Genomic DNA, 21,091 nt, shown 5'->3' on the forward strand with positions numbered 1-21,091 from the left:
GGAGCTCAACAAAAAAACAACCGGAACCCATCTGAACAATACTCCCCCAGAAAGGGAACAGACCCTTTAAAACAGCAGCCTGCAAAAACTTGGAGCCAAATTAAGCAGATGCAAACCCATCCACTTTTTTAGAACTTTGTGAAAGTGTGCACCGACGACCAAGTGGCCACCTTGCAAACCTGCGTCACCGACACCTGATGACGGAAGGCCAGGGTAGCACTAAGCGCCCGAGTAGAGTGTGCCCTGACAGGGAAAGGAGAAACCTGATCACTGATAGAATAGGCCTGAGTCGCCGTCTGTTGGACCCATTTTGAAATGGTCACAGAAGGACGGTCCTTTTCTCGGCCCATCCATGAGCACAATCGTGAGTCTGACGTCCGAAAAGACTCCGTAGCTGCCAGGTACTTTAGGAAGGAACGATGGACAGGGGTGAAGAACCACTTTATCTTTGTGGACCACCAAGTAAAGGGTTGCAACAAGATAACGCTGCCAATTCCAACACCCTGCAAACAGCAGTGATAGCCACCGATAAAAGACACTCTCTGGGACAGCATAAGCAGGGGAATCTCCTGAATATTTTCAAAGGGAGGATTCTGGAGGACTGAAAGCAACAAGATCGGATTCCAAGGCGGTAGAGAAGACCGCACCTGTTGAGTCAAATGTACACACCAGGGAGTGCATGGCCAGGGGCCATTGATAGAATACCGCCAAGGCCGACACCTGGCACTTGATGGTACTCAAGGCCAATTTCTGCTCAACACCCATTGAAGGAATGTCAAGACCCAAGCCACCGAAAAAGAGCAAGGGTGAACACTAAGTGACACCAGGAAGTGTACGCTTCCCACGTACAATGGTGGAACTTTCTAGGAGGTAGCCTTCAGCAGTGTCGGAAACACCAACCCAGGCATACCTCTATCCCTCAGCACCTGGCTTTCAACAACAGGATGAAAGATTGGCCCTTGGGACAGCAGATCCTCTCCAAAAGGCAGCATTCAAGGGATGTTGGCAACCCATGGCACTAGGTCAGCAAACCAAGAGCGGCGAGGCCAGTCCAGGGCCACTAGAATGACCAGAATTCAGAGGATACTGGCCTCACGGAGCCCCCACAGCCTCTGTGGCATCTGCCAGAGGGTCCCGTGACCTTGTCACAAATCTCAGTACCTTTCTGTTGAGCCAGGACGCCAACAGATCCATCGAAGACATATCTGGTGAAACATGTCCCGGTAAGGGGACCACTCCCCTTGGTCCAACGCCTGCCGACTAAGATAGTCGACCTGCCAGTTTTTCCACTCCTGACATAAGTACAGTGGAGAGGGCCAGAACAAAGCATTCTGCCCACCAGAGGATGCCGGCTACTTCCAGGGGAGCCGATACACCCTTTGTTCCACCCAGGTAATTGACATAGGCCACCACAGTGGCTTTTCCCGACTGGAACCAACAGTAGCCCCTGGAAACAATCTGCCCATTGATCCAGACACACCCTGATCAACAGAAGTGCCAAGGCATTGATCGGTTCTGGGCTCTTCCAGCGTCCAACAACCCTGAGAGGGTCCCAGGACACCTCCCCACCCAGACAGACTGGCATCAGTAGTGACCGCTGTCCAAGACAAGGGGAGAAAGAATTTGCCCTGCTGAAGATCTGGGGAACGAATAAACCTACCAGGGACCCCCTGGTTTCCTGGCGCAGGCGAAGGGACCTCATATGGAACTGTGCAAGCTGAACCACCTTGAAGGTAGATACCATCAGGCCCATCACAAGCATGCAAGCCTGGAGTGAGGACCATCTGCTGGACAGCAGTAGATGAATCGCAGCATGCAACTTCTGGAGATTGTCCAGAGAAAGGAGAAAGGAACACTCTGGCTAGAGCTGAATCCAGAGTCAGAACCAAATAATCCAATTTTTTGAATGGATTCATAGCAGACCTCTGGTAATTCAGAGGCCAACCGAACCCTTCAGGGTCTTTATAGTTATTCCTACCTAGTCGTCCTTTGGGACCAGGTATAGGTTTGAATAAAAAAACCCTGAAAAATGCCGATACTGAAGCAACAGGTCATGTACCTCCCCAAAAATAGCTTGCAAACAGTCCGGGACAGACATTGGAAGGGAGAACCTTTGCAGAAGGCAAGAACAAAACAAACTTGTAACCGGACAGGATCTGTCATGGACCCACTTGTTTATTTACCAAGGAGGTCCACAGGCCCAGAAACCAGAGAAAAATGTCCTACCACCCCAGGCACGTGTGGGGCCACACCTTCAAGCTGAAGGAACCTTGTCTGTGGGTATAGAAAAAAAAAAAATCCCAAACTCAGCCTGCTAGACCAGGGCTGCTTGGAACCTCCCAAGGAGGACTTAAAACCTCTTGTGGGCCAAGAAAGACAGCCAGGTCTGTGAAGAGGTTTGTCTTCCTTCCCAGGCAGTGGAAGAAAGATATTCTCCCCCCCGCGAGACTTTCAACTATATCACTCAGGGTAGTCCCAAACAGGCGAGCACCTTGAAGGGGTAAGGCAGAGTTTCTTTAGAGGTCTGGTCCGCAGACCAACACTGAAGCCACAATACAAGCCTAAGCCCACTGCCGAAACAGATAGCTTAGAAATCAGGGGAGCTGCCTCAAAAGAGGCATCGCAGACAAACTGCAGCCCCTGGACCAACTGGTCCACCATTCAGCCAAGGCAGGGGGAATCTGATCACCCTCTAGGTCACAGCACAAAAGCATAGCCCACTCAGTTAGTGTTTGTGATACTAGGGCAATGGCCAGGACTGGCCTAAATGCCGAGCCAGCAATAGAGGGCATAATGCGGCCACAGCCACCACCGTCCTGTCAGCCGGATCCTTAAAGGCCGGAGATTTCTCTACCGTAAACATGGTTCTCTGTTCAACCTGGAAGTAGGGAGGTGGAACAGTCGTCCACTTCTGGAGAAGCGAATCCGCAAAGGGTTACCTCAGAGCAAGGCATGTAGGAAACACAAGAGGGTGTTCTGGACACACCCATGCAAAATAGACAATTTGTCAAATTAGAAAGGATACTAGATAAGGAAATACGTTTGTCGTGCGAGACGGCTAGCGAGTGCCAAAAAAAAAAGGAAGACAGCCACCTACACAACCGCCTCAGCTGCACCCTCCATCTGCAAAGTCACCCGCATGGATGCAACCAGTGCGTCAACCAGTGCCTCTCAAACGCAGCTACAGCTGAGGAGGAATCATCCTCACTAGCAGACAGGTCAGGGAATATGGCTGTCTGCAGCGACAGAGCCAGATTCAGGCCGCAAATGGGGCCGCTGACTGGGGTCCCGCACAGAGGGCGCCAACTGCCGATGCCCCTCCAGGGAGATTAATCCTCACCAAAGAGGGGGAGTATACCTCCTGGGACTGCACACAGGTGTAGTCAAGTTATTTTTCTGCCTAGTGTCCTACTCCTGTAGGGGGCAGTATAACCCAATGGTCATGAATCCTAAGGAGCTGTCAATGAATGAAAGAGAAATGTATATTTTGTGATGTATATGCTTAGTTTTTAACATTTGCAATCACACATTAATACATCTCCAAGTACCAGGATACCCTGAAGAAGGGTTTTGCACAGAACAGCCCCGATCCTTTTCTGGGGTGCCCCGATGGCGCTCCTGGCTCCTCTTCACAACTCCTTTAAGGTATGTGTTACCCCAACATTTATTTTTTCTGATAGGTGTCTGTGTTATGAACTTGCATTAAGAAATTATCCTGTTCTCTTACACCTGGTCATCTAGGCAGTCCCCCTGCTTTCCCTCTTCAAACTGACCATGCTAGACATGGAAGTAAATCCATTCCGGTGCGGCCAGTTTGCTTTCCCTACTTGGGAGCACAGCCTGCCTCTGTACCCCAGTGATTTGACATGTGCTAACATACCCCAGGCACAGCTCTTCAATGAGAAGATTTGTGTACTGCTTTATCTCTGCCTTCTGTTGACATGCCCTAGTCATCAACCCACTTCCCTAAATACTTTATGCAGATAAGAGCAGAGGTTGTGATATAACAGCTTCAACTCTTCTGGGAAGGCTGTCAACAAGGTTTAGGAGTGTGTCTATAGGTATGTTTGACCATTCTTCCACTGGTCCAAATCATTTAGTGGAGGGGGGATTATGGCGTGGGGTTGTTTTTCAGGGATTGGGATCGGTCCCTTAGTTCCAGTGAAAAAATTGATTTTTGTAAAATCTTACCGTAAAATCCTTTTCTCTTAGCTCATTGACAGACGTAGTCCTCGGTGATTCAGCACCTTCGGGTTATGTTGCCTCCACAGGAGCAGGACTAGACAGGAAATAAAAATGCTCTGGCCACACCCTAGGGGCAGTCCCAGAGGGTATATCCTCTCTCTCTCTGCCTCAGCAAATCAGTTATGTCATAAAAGCAGTGTTTAGAGAATTTAACCCAACCCAACTCAAAAAACAGAGGGGCGGGTACTACGTCTGTCAATGAGCTAAGAGAAAAGGATTTTACGGTAAGATTTTACAAAAATCCATTTTTCTCTCTCGCTCATTGACAGACGTAGTCCTCGGTGATTCAGCACCTTCGGGAAGTCCCAGAGCAGTATCACCAATGAGGGGTGGGAAAATGGAAATCAAATCCAAATCTAGAAGGCCCAACCGGTGCCAACTAGAAGTTTACAATGCTCATCCTTAATGATGAGACTCAACAAAAAAAAATTTTCAACAGAAAAAAACCCTCGAGATAGACCACCGGTCTCCTCAAATTGCGGCCTGCAAAACCTTGCGGCCAAATGAGGCATCCGCCGATGCCATCACATCAATTTTATAAAATTTTGTAAAGGTATGTACCGACGACCAGGTGGCCGCCTTACATACCTGGACCACTGACGCCTGATGGCGAAAGGCCCAGGAAGTACTGAGCGCTCGAGTGGAGTGCGCCCTAACAGGGAACGGAGGACTCTGACCCTTAATAGAATAAGCCTGTACCACCGTCTGTCTAATCCATTTGGCCATGGTCGCGGCAGATGCAGGCAACCCCTTTCTGGGGCCATCCGTGATCACAAAAAGTGAATCCGTCTTACGGAATGATTCCGTAGCTTTCAGGTATACCCTGATTGCCCGAACCACATCCAAGGAATGCAACGCATGTTCCCGATGATGATTGGGCTGAGGACACAAGGAAGGTAGTACAATATCTTCATTCAGATGAAAATCTGAAACCACCTTAGGAAGAAAGGATGGCTTAGGATGAAGTACTACCTTATCCCTATGAATCACTAGGTATGGGGACTGGCATGATAATGCAGCCAGTTCTGACACCCTGCGTGCAGAAGTGATAGCCACCAAGAAGGCCACCTTCTGGGATAAAGTAAGCAAGGGAATCTCCCTGATGTTTTCAAAGGGAGGTTTCTGTAGAACCGACAAAACTAAATTAAGATCCCAGGGCAGTAAGGGCGCGCGGACTGGTGGAGCCAGGTGCCGCACCCCCTGGATGAAATTCCGCACCAAGGACTTGGTAGCTAAAGGTTTCTAAAAGAAGATTGCTAATGCTGAAACTTGACCCTTGATGGTGCTCAAGGCTAGTTTCTGCTCAACCCCTTTTTGCAAAAAGGCCAATATTCGAGTCACCGAATAGGTACGTGGAGGAAATCCTAAAGATTCGCACCATGCAATATAAGTCTTCCATGTGTGATAATAGACCTTGCTGGAAGTCGCTTTCCTTGCTTTAATAAGGGTAGGAATGGCTGAAGCTGACAACCCTCTGTCCTTCAGTACTTGGGTCTCAATGGCCAGGCCATTAAAACCAGCGACTGTAAAGCACAATGGTAGATTGGTCCTTGAGACCACAGACACTCCCTGAGACGAAGTTCCCACGGAACGTCTGCGACTAGCATGTCCAAGTCGGTCAGGCCGGCTTGACGAGGCCAGCCTAGAATTTCTAGGACCACTGGCGCTGACTGGATCTGAACCAGGCGTCTCTAGAGCTATCTGGCCCCGACCATCCGAGAAAGTCTGGTCGTCTTCTGTTCCCACACATTTATCAGATACCCGATTCTTATCAGGAACGGTGATCTTCTCTGGTTGAACCTCAGGGACCGAAGTCACCCGGCTAGAGGCTTCTTGGTCTGTCTGGTCAACCAGATCCGATTCCTGTGGGGAATAGAGACTAATCTTAGGAAAAGGTAAAGGAAAAGATCTATTCAGGGAAAGGTGACTACCGCTCCCTGTAGTACTTAAAAGTTGGAAGGGAAGAATCGCACCGGTAGTAGTAGTCGATGCTCGATCTAATGTCCTGAATACCGGTGAAAACGTCCCCCCCACCCTCAACCCGGGTGGGGGCGCACCTTCAGGCTGTGTAATCCTTTGCTTCGGGTTTGGCTGAGTCGGTCCTCTGTTTGTCCGACCAGCCTTTCTTGAACCCTCCTGGAGGAGTCTTGCCTTTCCCGCTTGTTTCAGCCGGGCGTACGAACCCTTTATGGGCGGTAAAGAAAGGTCCTCGCTTGTTGCGAGGTCCCTTAGCTTTAGCAGCCTGTGGCAAGAAAGTGCTCTTGCCCCCAGTGGCATCCTTAATAATTTCATCTAGGGTGGCCCCAAATAGACGATTCCCCTGAAAGGGGAGATTCGTCAAGGTCTTTTTGGAACCTAGGTCAGCTGACCAGCATTTTAACCACAGCACACGTCTGAGGATTACCGCTGACATAGATGCATGCCCTAATAGGGGAGTAGTGTCCAAGGCTGCGTCACAGATAAACTGTAGCCCTTGTATAATCTGTTCCATCAAATCAGATGTTTCCTGGGGAATATCTTTTCCCCTAAGGTCTTGGCGTACCAATCTCGCCCATTCCGTAAGTGTCTGGGAAACTAGACCAATAACAATTACTGGTCTAAATGCTGACCTTATCAGAGAGAAGATAGTGCGGGACTCTGCTTCCATCTTCCGATCCACCGGATCCTTAAAGGACGAAGTGTCCTCCACTGGGATAACCGTGGCTTTATTCAGCCTGGAAATAGGTGGATCCACCACTGGTGGTACCGTCCATTTCTTAATGAAGGATTCCTCAAATGGATAGCGTCTAGCAATACGCTTGGAAATCGTAAAGGTACGCTTAGAATGCTCCCATTCTCCTTTAATTTTATTACCAAAACACTTGGGTACAGGAAAAACCTTCACCGTTTTGATGGGCTTGTTAGTACCAAAGGGAATCTCTGTTTCAGTTGCCTCTGCCGGTAAAACCTCAAGTCTTAAGGTTTCCCGCACTGCCACAACTAGTGCGTCCACCAATGCTTCTTCCTGAATTATAGCGGGAGAAGGAACGTCCTCCTCACTGTCTGAGGGAGCTTTACCTGAGGTAACAGCCCTTGCAGAGGGACCTGCAGCTGCAGTGACCATCTCTGAATCTGAGTCAGAGGTGTCAGATAATATAGGGGTAGGCGGGGGTCGCTTCCTTGACCCCCGTCCCTGACAGGCTGCCTCCACCCGAGCCACCAAAGACTCCAAAACTGCTGTAAATGCATCCATACTCTGTGCACCGGTGGGTCCCGTGGCCCCCTCGAGGGAAACAGGTGGGGGAATCGGTGTGGCAGGGTCCATGATTATTCCGGTAACTTCCCGGATAATACAATTCAATTAAATAAAAAAACTTTTTTTTTTTTTTTCAGACCCCCAGCGCCACAAAAGCCCCTTAGTGTTACCTGCTAGGGATCCCTATCGATCGAGAGAGAGAGAGATAAACCCCCAGGCTCACCACTTGATGCTCAGAGTTTAACTGCAACAGGTTACAGCGCTGTCTTCACAAACAGGAAGTCTTTTGGCTGGCTGCCCAGGAAGAAAGGAGGCGGCTCCGCCCCTCTGCACGTCTTCCGGCGCCTCCCCTAGCTCCACGAGGTGTTTGGATCACCTCAAACATGGCCGCCCCCATGCTGGAGACACGAGGCTACGCCAAAATGGCGGCTCGTGCGATCCAGCAAAAAAAAATGGCGGCGGCCTGTACCGAATAGCGGTGTGCTGCAGAGCACACAACACCTTCTCTGCATGGGGATTTGGCGTGGTTGGCGGTACTGGCCCTGGCGGACCGCATGGCCGTTCGGAAGGCCTGCTATAGCTGGAGATTTGACTAGGAAGGTAGTCTACATGTCCGTGGCTTCTGACTGGTAGGTACTTTATTATTATCACAGTAAGATTCCCAGACTGCCACTGATTACAATCTTTTTAACATGTATACAATTAGATTGTTAGCTCCCAAACCAAGCCTCCTGGCTTTTTGCACAAAAAATCACACTCAAAGTAGGGGGATCTGTGCCATGTTATAGGATAGAGGGGGACTCTATCTTACCATACAGAGAGGGGCCCGCGTTCACCACAAGACCCGTCAGGGGAAAAGGGGGAACATACTACTCACCATACCGGAACCAGGCGGGCACCAACTCCTGACAGTACCCCTCTCCACCGGGGCGGGAGGGCTGTCGACCAATACGGACGCCGTGACTCATGGTCCTTGGCGTTTCAGCGAGACGTTTAACTCGCGGGGTCAGTCCCCCAGTGGGACTATGTCGCGGCCGACCCAGCGCGGAGCTATGGCCTGCACGCGCTCTTAGGCTGAACTGGGGTGACCACCGGATCTCAACATCCAGCCCGTCGCCCAGTTCAGCTTTCTTGCTTGAAGATCTCACAGGAACACTGGAGAAAAAAAGCTGTCTAAAAAAATCTTTTTAAGAAAAAAATCCTGCCAGGACCGAAGATCCCAGCAAGGTATCTAGGTCCTTACTCCTAACTAGACAGAAAAAAACTGATTTGCTGAGGCAGAGAGAGAGAGGATATACCCTCTGGGACTGCCCCTAGGGTGTGGCCAGAGCATTTTTATTTCCTGTCTAGTCCTGCTCCTGTGGAGGCAACATAACCCGAAGGTGCTGAATCACCGAGGACTACGTCTGTCAATGAGCGAGAGAGAAAGGAACATTTAAGCTGTCAGCATACCAAGACATTTTGGATAATTTCATGCTCCCAACTTTGGGGGAACAGTTTGCGGTATGCCCTTCCCGTTCGAACAGGACTCCACACCAGTGCACAAGAAAGGTCCATAAAGACATGGATGAGCAAGTTTGGGGTGGAGGAACTTGACTGGCTTGCACAGAGTCCTGATCTCAGCCCGACAGAACACATTTGGCATGAATTAGAGCAGAGACTGCGAGCCAGGCCTTCTCTCCAACCTCAGTGCCTGACCTCACAAATGCGCCTCAGGAAGAATGGTCAAATATTCCCAAAGACACACTCCTAAACCTTGTGAACGGCCTTCCCAGAAGAGTTGAAACTGTTATAGTTGCAAAGGGTGGGAGAACAGTACTGAACCCCTACGGGCTAAGACTGGGATGCAATTAAACAGACATGGGAGTAAGTCACACATGTGCAAGTCACAAGCAAGTCTCAATCTTCAAGTCTCAAGCAAGTCCCAAGTTACTGTGGCGAAAAGCAAGCAAGTCAAGTCGAGTCCCTGCTAGAAGTCAAGCAAGTCAAGTCAAGTCATTTATTTTGGTCAAGTCACAAATCAAGTCAAAATACTGATCTACCCCAATTTTCACCTTTAAATCAGTCAATGGTCAGGAAAGGTTTTGTTTTATTTTCAACATTAACAAAACTGCTTAGTGCTTTTTTCTTGGCATATTAAAGAAACACTTTGAATGCCCAAACAGCTCAAAATCCTTCGTCCGGTCATGTTTCAACACCACAGTCACTAAAAACATGTTAAGTATTTCCATTGTTAAACAGCCAGTGTCCTAAAAATCAGAACACACTGAGGTGTTTTAAGTCAGCCTTTTCCAACCAGGGTGCCCAGGCACACTGGGGTGCCTTAAGGTTTCTTCAGGGGCGCCTTGGCAAAATGCCTAAAAATTGATCAAAAATTGTATACAAGCCAGCAGGTGGATGAAGCCTGCCTTTTAGTTATACAAAGCCACGGGTTTGCATTATGCACCAATATGACTTTCTAGACACTGGTGTCCTTACAACCAATGACGTCATCAGTTAATAAGAAAGATGTCTGTTGCCTCCACAGCACCCTTGTGTGACCCTCCTGTGCCCCTCTCCCTCAGCACTGGGGTGACAATAGCTGACTGATGGAAAGAAATTGAGGGAGAGGAGAAACATTGGAATACTAGTTAGTACCAGGGTTCAAAAGTATTTGCTTTGGAAGAATAAATCACCTCTAACTTTGGGTGTCCTATGTGTGGATGTTGCTGCATTATGTAAATCTATATGAACAGTTTTTTACATTTTACAATGGGGTGCCTCGAGATTGTCCATAATTTTGAAGGGTGCCTTGATAATGTCTATAATCTTAAAGGGTGCCTTGACAGAAAAAAGGTTGAGAAACACTGTTTTAAGTGACTGTGGTGTCAGAAACATAACAGGCACATTATTTTTAACACATATAGAGAAAATGCAAATATTTAATAACTTAAAAAAGTAAAGTCATTTCGAGTCATATGTCTCAAGTCAAAGTCAAGTCTCAAGTCATGAATACCAAGTCAAAGTCAAGTCTTTTATTAATTTAAGTCAAGCAAGTCTCAAGTCCTCAAACTGGTGACTTAAGTCAAGTCATGTGACTTAAGTCCCCCACCTCTGCAATTAAAGTTCATGTGCGTGTAAAGGCAGGTGTCCCAACAGATATATATATACATATATATATACACACACACACACACACACACACACACACACACACACACACACGTGTGCATCTCAAAAAGTTAGAATATAAAAAGGTAATTTATTTCAGTAATTCCAACTGAACTAGTGAGTGCCGTCTTATCAGTGTTGCTTATCAGTGCCCATAAGTGCTATCTATCAGTGCGGAATATTAGTGCCTCCTCATCAGTGCCCTTCAGGGCCACCTCATCAGTATAGCCTCATCAGCGCACATCAGTGGAGAAAAATTACTTATTTACAAAATTTTCTAACAAAAACGAGAAAAAAAAAAAACTTTTTTTTGTTTTTTTCAAAACTTTGCCCTTTGTTTATTTTTTTTAGCAAAAAAATTAAAACCCCAGTGCTGATTAAATACCAACAAAAAGAAAGCTCTATCTGTCTCAAAAAAACTATAAAATGTCATCTGTGTACAGCGTTGCATGACCGCTCAATTGTCATTCAATGTACGACAGCGCTGAAAGCTGAAACCTGGCCTGGGCAGGAAGGGGGTGAAACTGCCCAGTATTGAAGTAAATGGGGTGTTTTACAAGGCAAGGGATCACATACTGTATACTTTAATTTCAATATGTGCACAGATGAATGGCTACTGCAAACTGAATGGCTAAAAAAATTTACTAACAATCTACTAATACTAAATTTACTAAAAATTACTAACAATCCAAATATTTTTCACTGATTTAATTGTCCTTTAACATTTGGGAGACTACTTTCATTGTTAGAGGCAGGAGGTTTATTTTGAAAGTGTAGAGTTAGTCACATTCCTCTGAATTCCTGTTGTTCCAAGTCACTATTTCCCTGACATTACTTCCTCTGTTACATACGTACACAGCACAGCTAAACCGTCACTGTTCATTAAATACTGCTTTCCTGAAGAAAAAAACTTAACATAACTCATAGAAAATGTCTGAAAGAAGTTCTAATTATCAGGCGGGTAGATGCTTACGTTTTATGAAATGCTGGAAACAAGGAAGGGGAGGGGAGGTAAGAATGAATTAGTTAAAAGGTACACTCCAGCCAAATTAAATATTAAGCCTTCATACAGGGAACACAGCCTACCTGCACAGGGTTTCAGTTTTTCATCCAGACATAGCTGGAAACCTTTTTTTCTACCTGTTTGTAATGAAGGACAGGTATTTTTCAGATACACCTACTGTAGGCTCCTTGCAGTTTATCATGTATCAAAGTGGTATGTTTATGAAGCAGCGCATTTGGCTATTACCAAACATTTACTACAGGTCAATATTCCTGGTGCATGTGTTTTGGATAACCGGGATTGATTGGCCACCAGTAAAAGTTTGGTGAAAATCACATTCACGCTTTATAAACATGCCCCAAAGTGTCAGAAAAAGCTGCTCACAATATCCATATTGAAGCCAGTCTTAGAAAGTTACATTTGAAGTGTGAGGGGGAAGTATTCACAGCTCAGACTTCAAGAAACTGATTCACTCACCCTGTGTGAGACAATTTTTGGAATCTCTTTCAAATGCATTATGTAGAACATGGATGAAGGTATATCTTAAGAGAGAGTCAGTCACTTTAGGGTATATTGAAATAGATAAGCTAATTTACAAAGACTTTTGAATCTTCATTTAATAAATTGTGTAAATATTCACTGTGATTGTAAAGGCATTTTTTTTTAAAGGATAAGTTCACATTTGGGAACATGTTACATGTTTCACCCATTTAAGTACAAAATACTGGCACTCTCTTTTATGGATATCATCCCTTGCTCAGGATTGAAATTACTGCATACTTTCTATGTTGCCAGGCTCTTACAAACAAATCAAAAAAAGTTTAATTTGACATTTTCTCACTGCAGCTCTCTATGTCATTGCCAGACAGTGGCGTCAACCATACGCACACTCATTGGCTGATTGGGCTTGTGTGGACAGGATGGAATACCTGGAAAGTATGATTGCCTGGGATGAGAATAAAGAAACCTACAAACCTATGAGGACTTGCCTGGTCACACTTCTGGTATTCTTCCAGCTTTGGAGACCTTTGTGGCCAATAAACTGGACCAAAATGTTACTCTCTGCACATCTCAGGTATAGGTGGCAACCCCCCCCCCCTTTCTCATTCTGCACCCCCTCTTATTTTCTCTTTCTTCTCGTTTCTACTTTTTGAATGCTATTTTTTGCTTCCCTCTTTTAAACTATCAAAATATTTTACATGCAGTATTTGTTCTACTTGGTGCGCCTGAATGTAATGTGATATTTTTCCAATTTTGCAGAATGTGGCACCATACTATGCTCATTTCATTTTCACTGTTGCTACATATATTTTGATGCTAGATGGCTGTTGGAAATAACCATACATACAGATGCTCCACCTGTTTATCTTGGTTTGTCTTTGCAAGCCTTAGTTCTATCACAAACTTTTGATGTTTTACTTTATAATATCATTGTTTCTATGCATCTCTGTGCACTTGATGGTAATGGACATGTATCCTAATGAGTATGCTCTGTATTTTTTGAAAACTGAATGAAAATAGATTCAACATATTTACATGGAATTCAGAACTCTGGAATTTGAAAAAACAGATTTGTAATCTCGGAATTTAGAACTTGGAAATTGGAAGTATGGATTTGGAACTTGGAATTTGTAAAACAGAATTTGCAAGTTAATCAAACAAGTAATCAAAAATGCAAAAAAAGGAATGCGATACTGAACAGTAATACACACTGAAAAAAGGAAAAAAAACATTTTGAGGTGTACTGGCCCTTAAAAAATGTAAAATTGAAACAAGGGATAAGAGATTCTAAAAAGTGTGCAAAGCAATGTATCACTCAAAGAAAAATTCAGAAAATCTGTTTGAGGATATTTGAGCTGAAGGGTTTAGAAACACCGGTAAATTTGACTCTTAAAAAGACACCTGGCAAAAATGTTATATTTCCTAAAACCTATTAAATTAGTGCTGGCATACATATTCTGTATTGTACTCTGTGTAATCTTTATTATAGTCATCACGGGAATTTTTTTTACCTTCTTCGGTTGAAGCACATTCACTGTCCCTTTCGCAACCATAGGTCTATATACCTACAGGACTCATGTTACTAGCATAAAACAGATACAAGCAAGCTACCTAAAGATTGTGCTTTGTCCAAGCGGGGTAATGCAACAGATTTATTTAGTTTTGTGGCAGTTTCCACCTACCTCCCCTTCACTCTCCTGCCACTTTGTTTGGCCACTAGAAGAAAAAAAAAAAAACTACTACTTCTAGGTGAAATCTGACTCACCTCTTGCCACTTGAAAGCACTGGGGCTAGGCACTTGCCCACTCAACACTACTTACGGGGGCAGAGAGGGTTCTCTACTCCTTGGAGTACACAGTCCTCTCTTTTGCTTTCATGAGTGAACAAAGCACCAGAAAAGGGAAGTATAAGTTGCTGCGGGATGTGAAATTATTATCCGCACAGGCAAAGCACAGGTTACACTGTACTATTTATTCTCTGTATTCTGAGTTAGAAGAAACAGGAAAGGCAAGCACATGGAGTACACTTTGGGGTTAATTTGCTAAATGAAATACTAAATTAAATCCACTGTGCACTACAAGTGCACTTGGAAGTGCAGTCTCTGTAGATCTGAGGGGAACCTCTGCTGATTTCTATCATCCAATCATGTGCAAGCAAAAATGCATTTTTTTTTCCCCCCAAACAGATTTTACTAAAGCAAAAAGTAGTTAACAATTGTTGATAGGACACAGTCAAAATCAGTAAGAAGTAAGATGAAGGAAACAAAAACAACAAGTAGTCTAAAGCCCCGTACACACGTACCGATGGTCGGCTTACAAATGTTCCTCTTTTCTCCCCGGGATGTCGGTGTCTGCTGAAAAGTGCAAAGACAGCACAAGGACAGCACAAGAATTTTGTCCGCCGACTGCAGAAGTGATGTCATGTAATGGTTAACTTTCCCTGTGTTTTCTATTTTCTGAGCATGCCCAGTCTTGCAAATCTGCGGTCTGTCGGCCGAATTGTGTACTGACAGGCGAACAATCGTCCGTTCTGGTGTCGGCATACAAAAATTTTCATGTTTGCAAGAAAGACTTTTGTCCGCGGATTGTGCGCAGACATCTGTCGGAGGCACCATACTAACACGCGTACAATCGGCAGATCCTTCGTCCACCGACGTTTGTATGCCGACGATCGGTACGTGTGTACGGGCCTTTATACCAATATACAATAGGTGTTGAATGTAACTTCTTAAGTAGTATGGCCCATTAAACAAAACAGTCATCAGAGCTGCAATAGTAATACCAAAAACGTTGTTTATACGGGAAATAAATGTAAGAAAAACTTATTATCAGTGGAGAAATGCTGTTTTTTTATTTTCCTTGCATGTTCTCCTCAGATCTACAGCGACTGCACTTCCAAGAGCACTTGTAATGCACAGTGGATTTGCCTTTAGTAAATAAACCCCCTTGTGTTGACAGGCTAGCTTCAGAACGGCTTCTAACCTTATACAAAGCCTATAAGAATTTAAGAGCAGCTAAAGCAGGTCAACTGCACCTGCAATAAATACTGAATGATCACAAAAGCATCTTAAACTGATTTCAAATGCATGCTCTATTTGCCCATTGAAGCCAGCAGACAAAAGACATTATTGTAATTTAAAACAAGAAAGCAGGAATAGTCTTTAAAAGACTTTTTCATCCAAAATACAAGTGTTATGAGTGTTCTACCTGTTCTCTTATTCCCAAACTCGGAGTAGAAGTCTTTCTCTACAGGCTCTGGGGATGGTGTTCTTGCCAGCAAGGATAATACAGACATGAGCTGTTGTATAAATGCATGGGTAGTATAGCTGTCTCTTGTCAAACATGTTACAACATGGTTTGGAGAAGGACCTGTAAAGCAAAGAAAGAAAAATTAAATCAAGATTAGAATGTAGTAAAGCCATGACAAAAAACTGGGAGAAATCTACCTCATAGCATTACAATGAATGCATAGTGGTTATGTACATAATTTATTACTATCTGGACAATAATTATTTAAAAAATATTTGTTAGTCAAAGCCAAAGAAATGCCGTTCAAGATGACTGACCAACTCTCGCACGTTGGGAACAGGAATCCAGGGTGCTTCACAGTTCGTCTGTGAGATTCAGAGACATGCAAAAATCCAGAATATTGCTGCACTTCTTGGTAACTTTATTGAAGTATTAAAATCACATCACAGGTATGCCAAAAATAAAAGGTAACGCATTTCACGTTAAAGTCAGCGCTTACTCAAACCTCATATACACATACATTGAATTAAATATACAGGTCCTTCTCAAAAAATTAGCATATTGTGATAAAGTTCATTATTTTCTGTAATGTACTGATAAACATTAGCCTTTCATATATTTTAGATTCATTACACACAACTGAAGTAGTGCAAGCCTTTTATTGTTTTAATATTGATGATTTTGGCATACAGCTCATGAAAAAACAAAATTCCTATCTCAAAAAATTAGCATATTTCATCCGACCAATAAAAAAAAAAAGTGTTTTTAATACAAAAAAAGTCAACCTTCAAATAATTATGTTCAGTTATGCACTCAATACTTGGTCGGAATCCTTTTGCAGAAATGACTGCTTCAATGCGGCGTGGCATGGAGGCAATCAGCCTGTGGCACTGCTGAGGTGTTATGGAGGCCCAGGATGCTTCGATAGCGGCCTTGAGCTCATCCAGAGTGTTGGGTCTTGCGTCTCTCAACTTTCTCTTCACAACATCCCACAGATTCTCTATGGGGTTCAGGTCAGGAGAGTTGGCAGGCCAATTGAGCACAGTAATACCATGGTCAGTAAACCATTTACCAGTGGTTTTGGCACTGTGAGCAGGTGCCAGGTCGTGCTGAAAAATGAATCTTCATCTCCATAAAGCTTTTCAGCAGATGGAAGCATGAAGTGCTCCAAAATCTCCTGATAGCTAGCTGCATTGACCCTGCCCTTGATAAGACACAGTGGACCAACACCAGCAGCTGACATGGCACCCCAGACCATCACTGACTGTGGGTACTTGACACTGGACTTCAGGCATTTTGGCATTTCTCCCCTGTCTTCCTCCAGACTCTGGCACCTTGATTTCCGAATGACATGCAAAATTTGCTTTCATCCAAAAAAGTACTTTGGACCACTGAGCAACAGTCCAGTGCTGCTTCTCTGTAGCCCAGGTCAGGCGCTTCTGCCGCTGTTTCTGGTTCAAAAGTGGCTTGACCTGGGGAATGCGGCACCTGTAGCCCATTTCCTGCACACGCCTGTACACGGTGGCTCTAGATGTTTCTACTCCAGACTCAGTCCACTGCTTCCGCAGGTCCCCCAAGGTCTGGAATCGGTCCTTCTCCACAATCTTCCTCAGGGTCCGGTCACCTCTTCTCGTTGTGCAGCATTTTCTGCCACCCTTTTTCCTTCCCACAGACTTCCCACTGAGGTGCCTTGATATAGCACTCTGGGAACAGCCTATTCGTTCAGAAATTTCTTTCTGTGTCTTACCCTCTTGTTTGAGGGTGTCAATGATGGCCTTCTGTACAGCGGTCAGGTCGGCAGTCTTACCCATGATTGTGGTTTTGAGTAATGAACCAGGCTGGGAGTTTTTAAAAGCCTCAGGAATATTTTGCAGGTGTTTAGAGTTAATTAGTTGATTCAGATGATTAGGTTAATGGCTTGTTTAGAGAACCTTTTCACGATATGCTAATTTTTTGAGATAGGAATTTTGGTTTTTCATGAGCTGTATGCCAAAATCATCAGTATTAAAAACAATAAAAGGCTTGCACTACTTCAGTTGTGTGTAATGAATCTAAAATATATGAAAGTCTAATGGTTTATCAGTACATTACAGAAAATAATGAACTTTATCACAATATGCTAATTTTTTGAGAAGGACCTGTATATATAAGTAAGCATGGTATGGCAATTGAACAATTAACAAATAAATCAATTAAAGATGCACTACCACTACTGAGAGTCTATGTTTCTTGCCTTCCCATACTAACATGTCATAACACATAAATAAAAAAAAACCCACCAACACAGATCCAGCAGCCACTGCTGGATGACCTTGCAGGAGAGCACAGGTAAGGAGATAGCGAGCCAACTACAGCAGGACACCCTCACAAACTAAGTGCACATAATGCCACAATGTGAGGGATACACATAATGTGGTTTACCTCCTCTGGCAGGCTGTGTGGCTAACAAGTCATTCACAGCACGCCAGACAGACAATGATGACCAGACCTATAACCACTTAATGCAATGGATTGGAAAACATGAAAATATGTTAGATGAAAAAGTGTCCAAAAATTCAAAAACGGACAAAAGAATCAAAAACAAAATATGGATAAAAGATCAAAATAATCCAACAAAAAACAGACCCCAGGGAACCCCATATACAAAAGGTACAGTTGGACAAAATAAATGGTACAGTTGGACACATGGACAAAAAAGGAAGGAATGATCATTTAATGAATCAAATGCAGGTATAATACCAAACTTACTTACTGACTCAATATGTGTGTTAAATGTGGTGTGATGCAAAAACGAGCATCAGTACCATAATGGGTGTTCATGAAATTATTTAAATTAAAATGCCACTGTGGTGTGTATATGTGTATGTATATATATATACACATATACACACACACACCATATAAGTATATACATACCACCATACATATATACAGACCAACACACCCTCCAGATGGTGCTAACAGCCCCCTTCTTTAGTCATAAAAATGTGTAAAGGTGCCACTCATAGTTTAACCCCTGTGGAACTCTAGTGCATAAATGGAAGATCCAATAAACCTCGCGTTTACAGAGAGACCTAAACCTGTCACCACCACGTCTGGGAGTACCCACCTTCTCTACAGCCTGGAGACACAGATGGCTATAAAGTTCCCCATATGATGTTCGTTGAAGTGACGTGCCACACTTGTATCATGATGTTTGACAGTGTCAAATACGTGGTCTCTCAGGCGGTAGCGTAACCGCCTGATAGTTCTCCCGACATACTGGACATTACATATAGCACAAGTGATGAGGTATATCACATTTTTTGTATTACAATTAATGAAAGATCTTACACCATACTCTCTTCCACTTCTGCTAGATCTAAATATGTCCCCCTCAATAATTCCACGACAAAGTGGACAATAATTTCCACCACATTTGAAGTTGCCTCTGAAGCTTAACCAATGTGTGTTACCGGGTCTCTTTGATGAAACCAATGTGTGTTACCGGGTCTCTTTGATGAAAAGTAACTTGGGACTGTCTTTATCCCCTAAGTAAGGGCTCGTCGTGACACCATTTTAATCCCATTTTAAGAACTTTGGTGTAGACCTCATCCTGATCTAGCAATGGAATGCACTTCTTTACAATTTTCCACACCTTGTAAAATTCCATGCCATAATCTGCAGAAAATACTGGTACACTACAACTGCCAGCTCTTTTTCTCTGGACCCAGCGATGGCCAACGCTCTGCTCAAATCAGCAGTAGAATAACCACGCTGAGTGAAGCGCTGACACATTTGTGCAGACTCGTACTGATAATCCACTTCCTCGGGGGCAAATGCAGCGAATCTTCAGCATCTGACCCACTGGAATACCCCTGATGGTGTATCTGGGGTGCCCAGAGTCAGCTCTGAGAATGGTATTACCCAACAATGGTTTTCTGTATAGATTGGCTCTCACTTTGCCTCCACTATGTGATAATGCCACATCCAAAAATGGTATAGTATGATCCTTTTGTTGTCCTGTGAATCTTCAGTTTAATTCATTGCTATTAAGATATTCTATAAATTTTCCTAACACAAACCCAGCTCCATCAAGGACAAAAACCAGATCATCTATGTAGCGACAGAACAATTTAATGCTGGACCTGAATGGGTTACCCTCGCTACAGAGATGAACCATCTTCCACCAACCCATGTATAAGTTGGCGAGAAAGGGCGAAAAACCAGCACCCATAGACGCACCACACCGTTGGTGGTGATAAAACCCATAAAAAGAAATATTGTGTGCGAGAAGGTAACCTAAAGAGACCAAAATGAATTCCCTTTGAAAGCATGAAAGGCCACTATATCTGTCCAAATAAAACTGAACTGCATTCAGGCCCAACCCGTGTCATATGCACAAATAGAGGCTGGACACCTCACATGTGACCCAAAAGAAACCATCCTGTCATTAAAAAGTGTCCATAATGTCTAACAAATGCTTAGTGTCTCTAAGAAAGCTGGATAATTCTCTAACCAGGGGTTGCAATTGGGTGTCAAGCCACTGTCCTAGCCATTCATTGAGGGAGCCTATTCCTGACACGATAGGTCTTCCCACAAGGGGGTATAACCCCTTATTGGTTTTAGGAAGTTGGGGAAATATTGCCATCACAGGATACTGTGGAATCAATATCTCACCCTCCTCTGTAGTGAAAACTCCTGATCTTACACCTCTCCTCATTAGCAATCTCAACTTTTCTTTATAGGTCTTGGTGGGATCACTTTTCAACACGTCATATGTGGCGTCATCTGATAATAGCCTCAATGCCTCATCTCTATAAGCCGATGCATCCTGTAGTACAATCAGTCCCCCTTTATCAGAGTTTGATTATAATAATTTCAGGATCTTTACTGAGTCTAAGTAATGATTCACACTCACCAGAGGTGCGACTGTCATCCACAACCCCTCCATGTGCATGCATACGGATGGCGAGCCTAGTTAAATCACGTTTCACCATTTTTGGATACTCATCCATTGCTCTCCCCTTAGAGCTGACAGAAAAGTCAGACCTGATCCTGCAGCTCACAGGGATAACAGTGGCAGAGCCTTCCTTTCTAATAGTCTCAGACTCACACATTAACTCTTCCAGGTCCACAACACCACACTGATCCCTGAAATCTAAAGATCTCTCCTAGGTTACAGCCTGTCTATCTCAGGTGCTGTATCTGAAACCAAAGCTTCAGAGTGGTAATGTTTGCGCAAAGTCATATTTTCAACAAATGTATTCACATCTAATATGGTATCAAAAAGATTTGTTAGTCAAAGTATAGAAAATTCATACATTACTTTCTGTTTTTGAGTCAGGAGGTGGAACTTTCAGTTTGCAGTTTATACAGCCTTGGTTATTTTTTCCAGAAAAAAATTGAAAATGAACACCGTACACCCGCCCTACCCTTCGGTCCCCGCTGTGCTTATCTCCATTTGGGTGATGAGCTGTCAGTGCCCATGCAGCTGGTGTAGCAGTCCAGAGATTTGAAATCCCTGCTCCTCCTCTTCTTTCTGCACAGCTTCCAGGACGGATCAGAGCTGTGGCTAATTAGCGTCACTTATCACTGCACCGTCCTAAAAATGCTACAAAAAAAAAGTTGGGGATTACAAATCCCCGGACTACCATACTGACTGCGTGGGCACTTACAGCTCATTGCTCATGGAGGCAAGTACAGAGGGGACAAAAGGGGTGGGGACAG

General features: G+C 44.3%; 1 protein-coding gene across 2 annotated transcripts in view; it reads right to left on the reverse strand.

Annotated features, from left to right (window-relative positions):
- The window catches only part of NISCH (nischarin), a 184,850-nt gene that overhangs the window by 27,738 nt on the left and 136,021 nt on the right, over positions 1–21,091 (reverse strand). For both annotated transcript variants that reach the window (XM_082265847.1, XM_082265846.1), the window contains exon 20: positions 15,341–15,502. In XM_082265847.1, coding sequence (XP_082121973.1) covers positions 15,341–15,502 — 162 coding nt within the window. The remainder of the gene's footprint in view (positions 1–15,340; positions 15,503–21,091) is intronic.

This window comes from Pelophylax lessonae (assembly GCF_965119305.1).
Source record: "Pelophylax lessonae genome assembly, chromosome: 8".
NCBI classification, from domain to species: domain Eukaryota; kingdom Metazoa; phylum Chordata; class Amphibia; order Anura; family Ranidae; genus Pelophylax; species Pelophylax lessonae.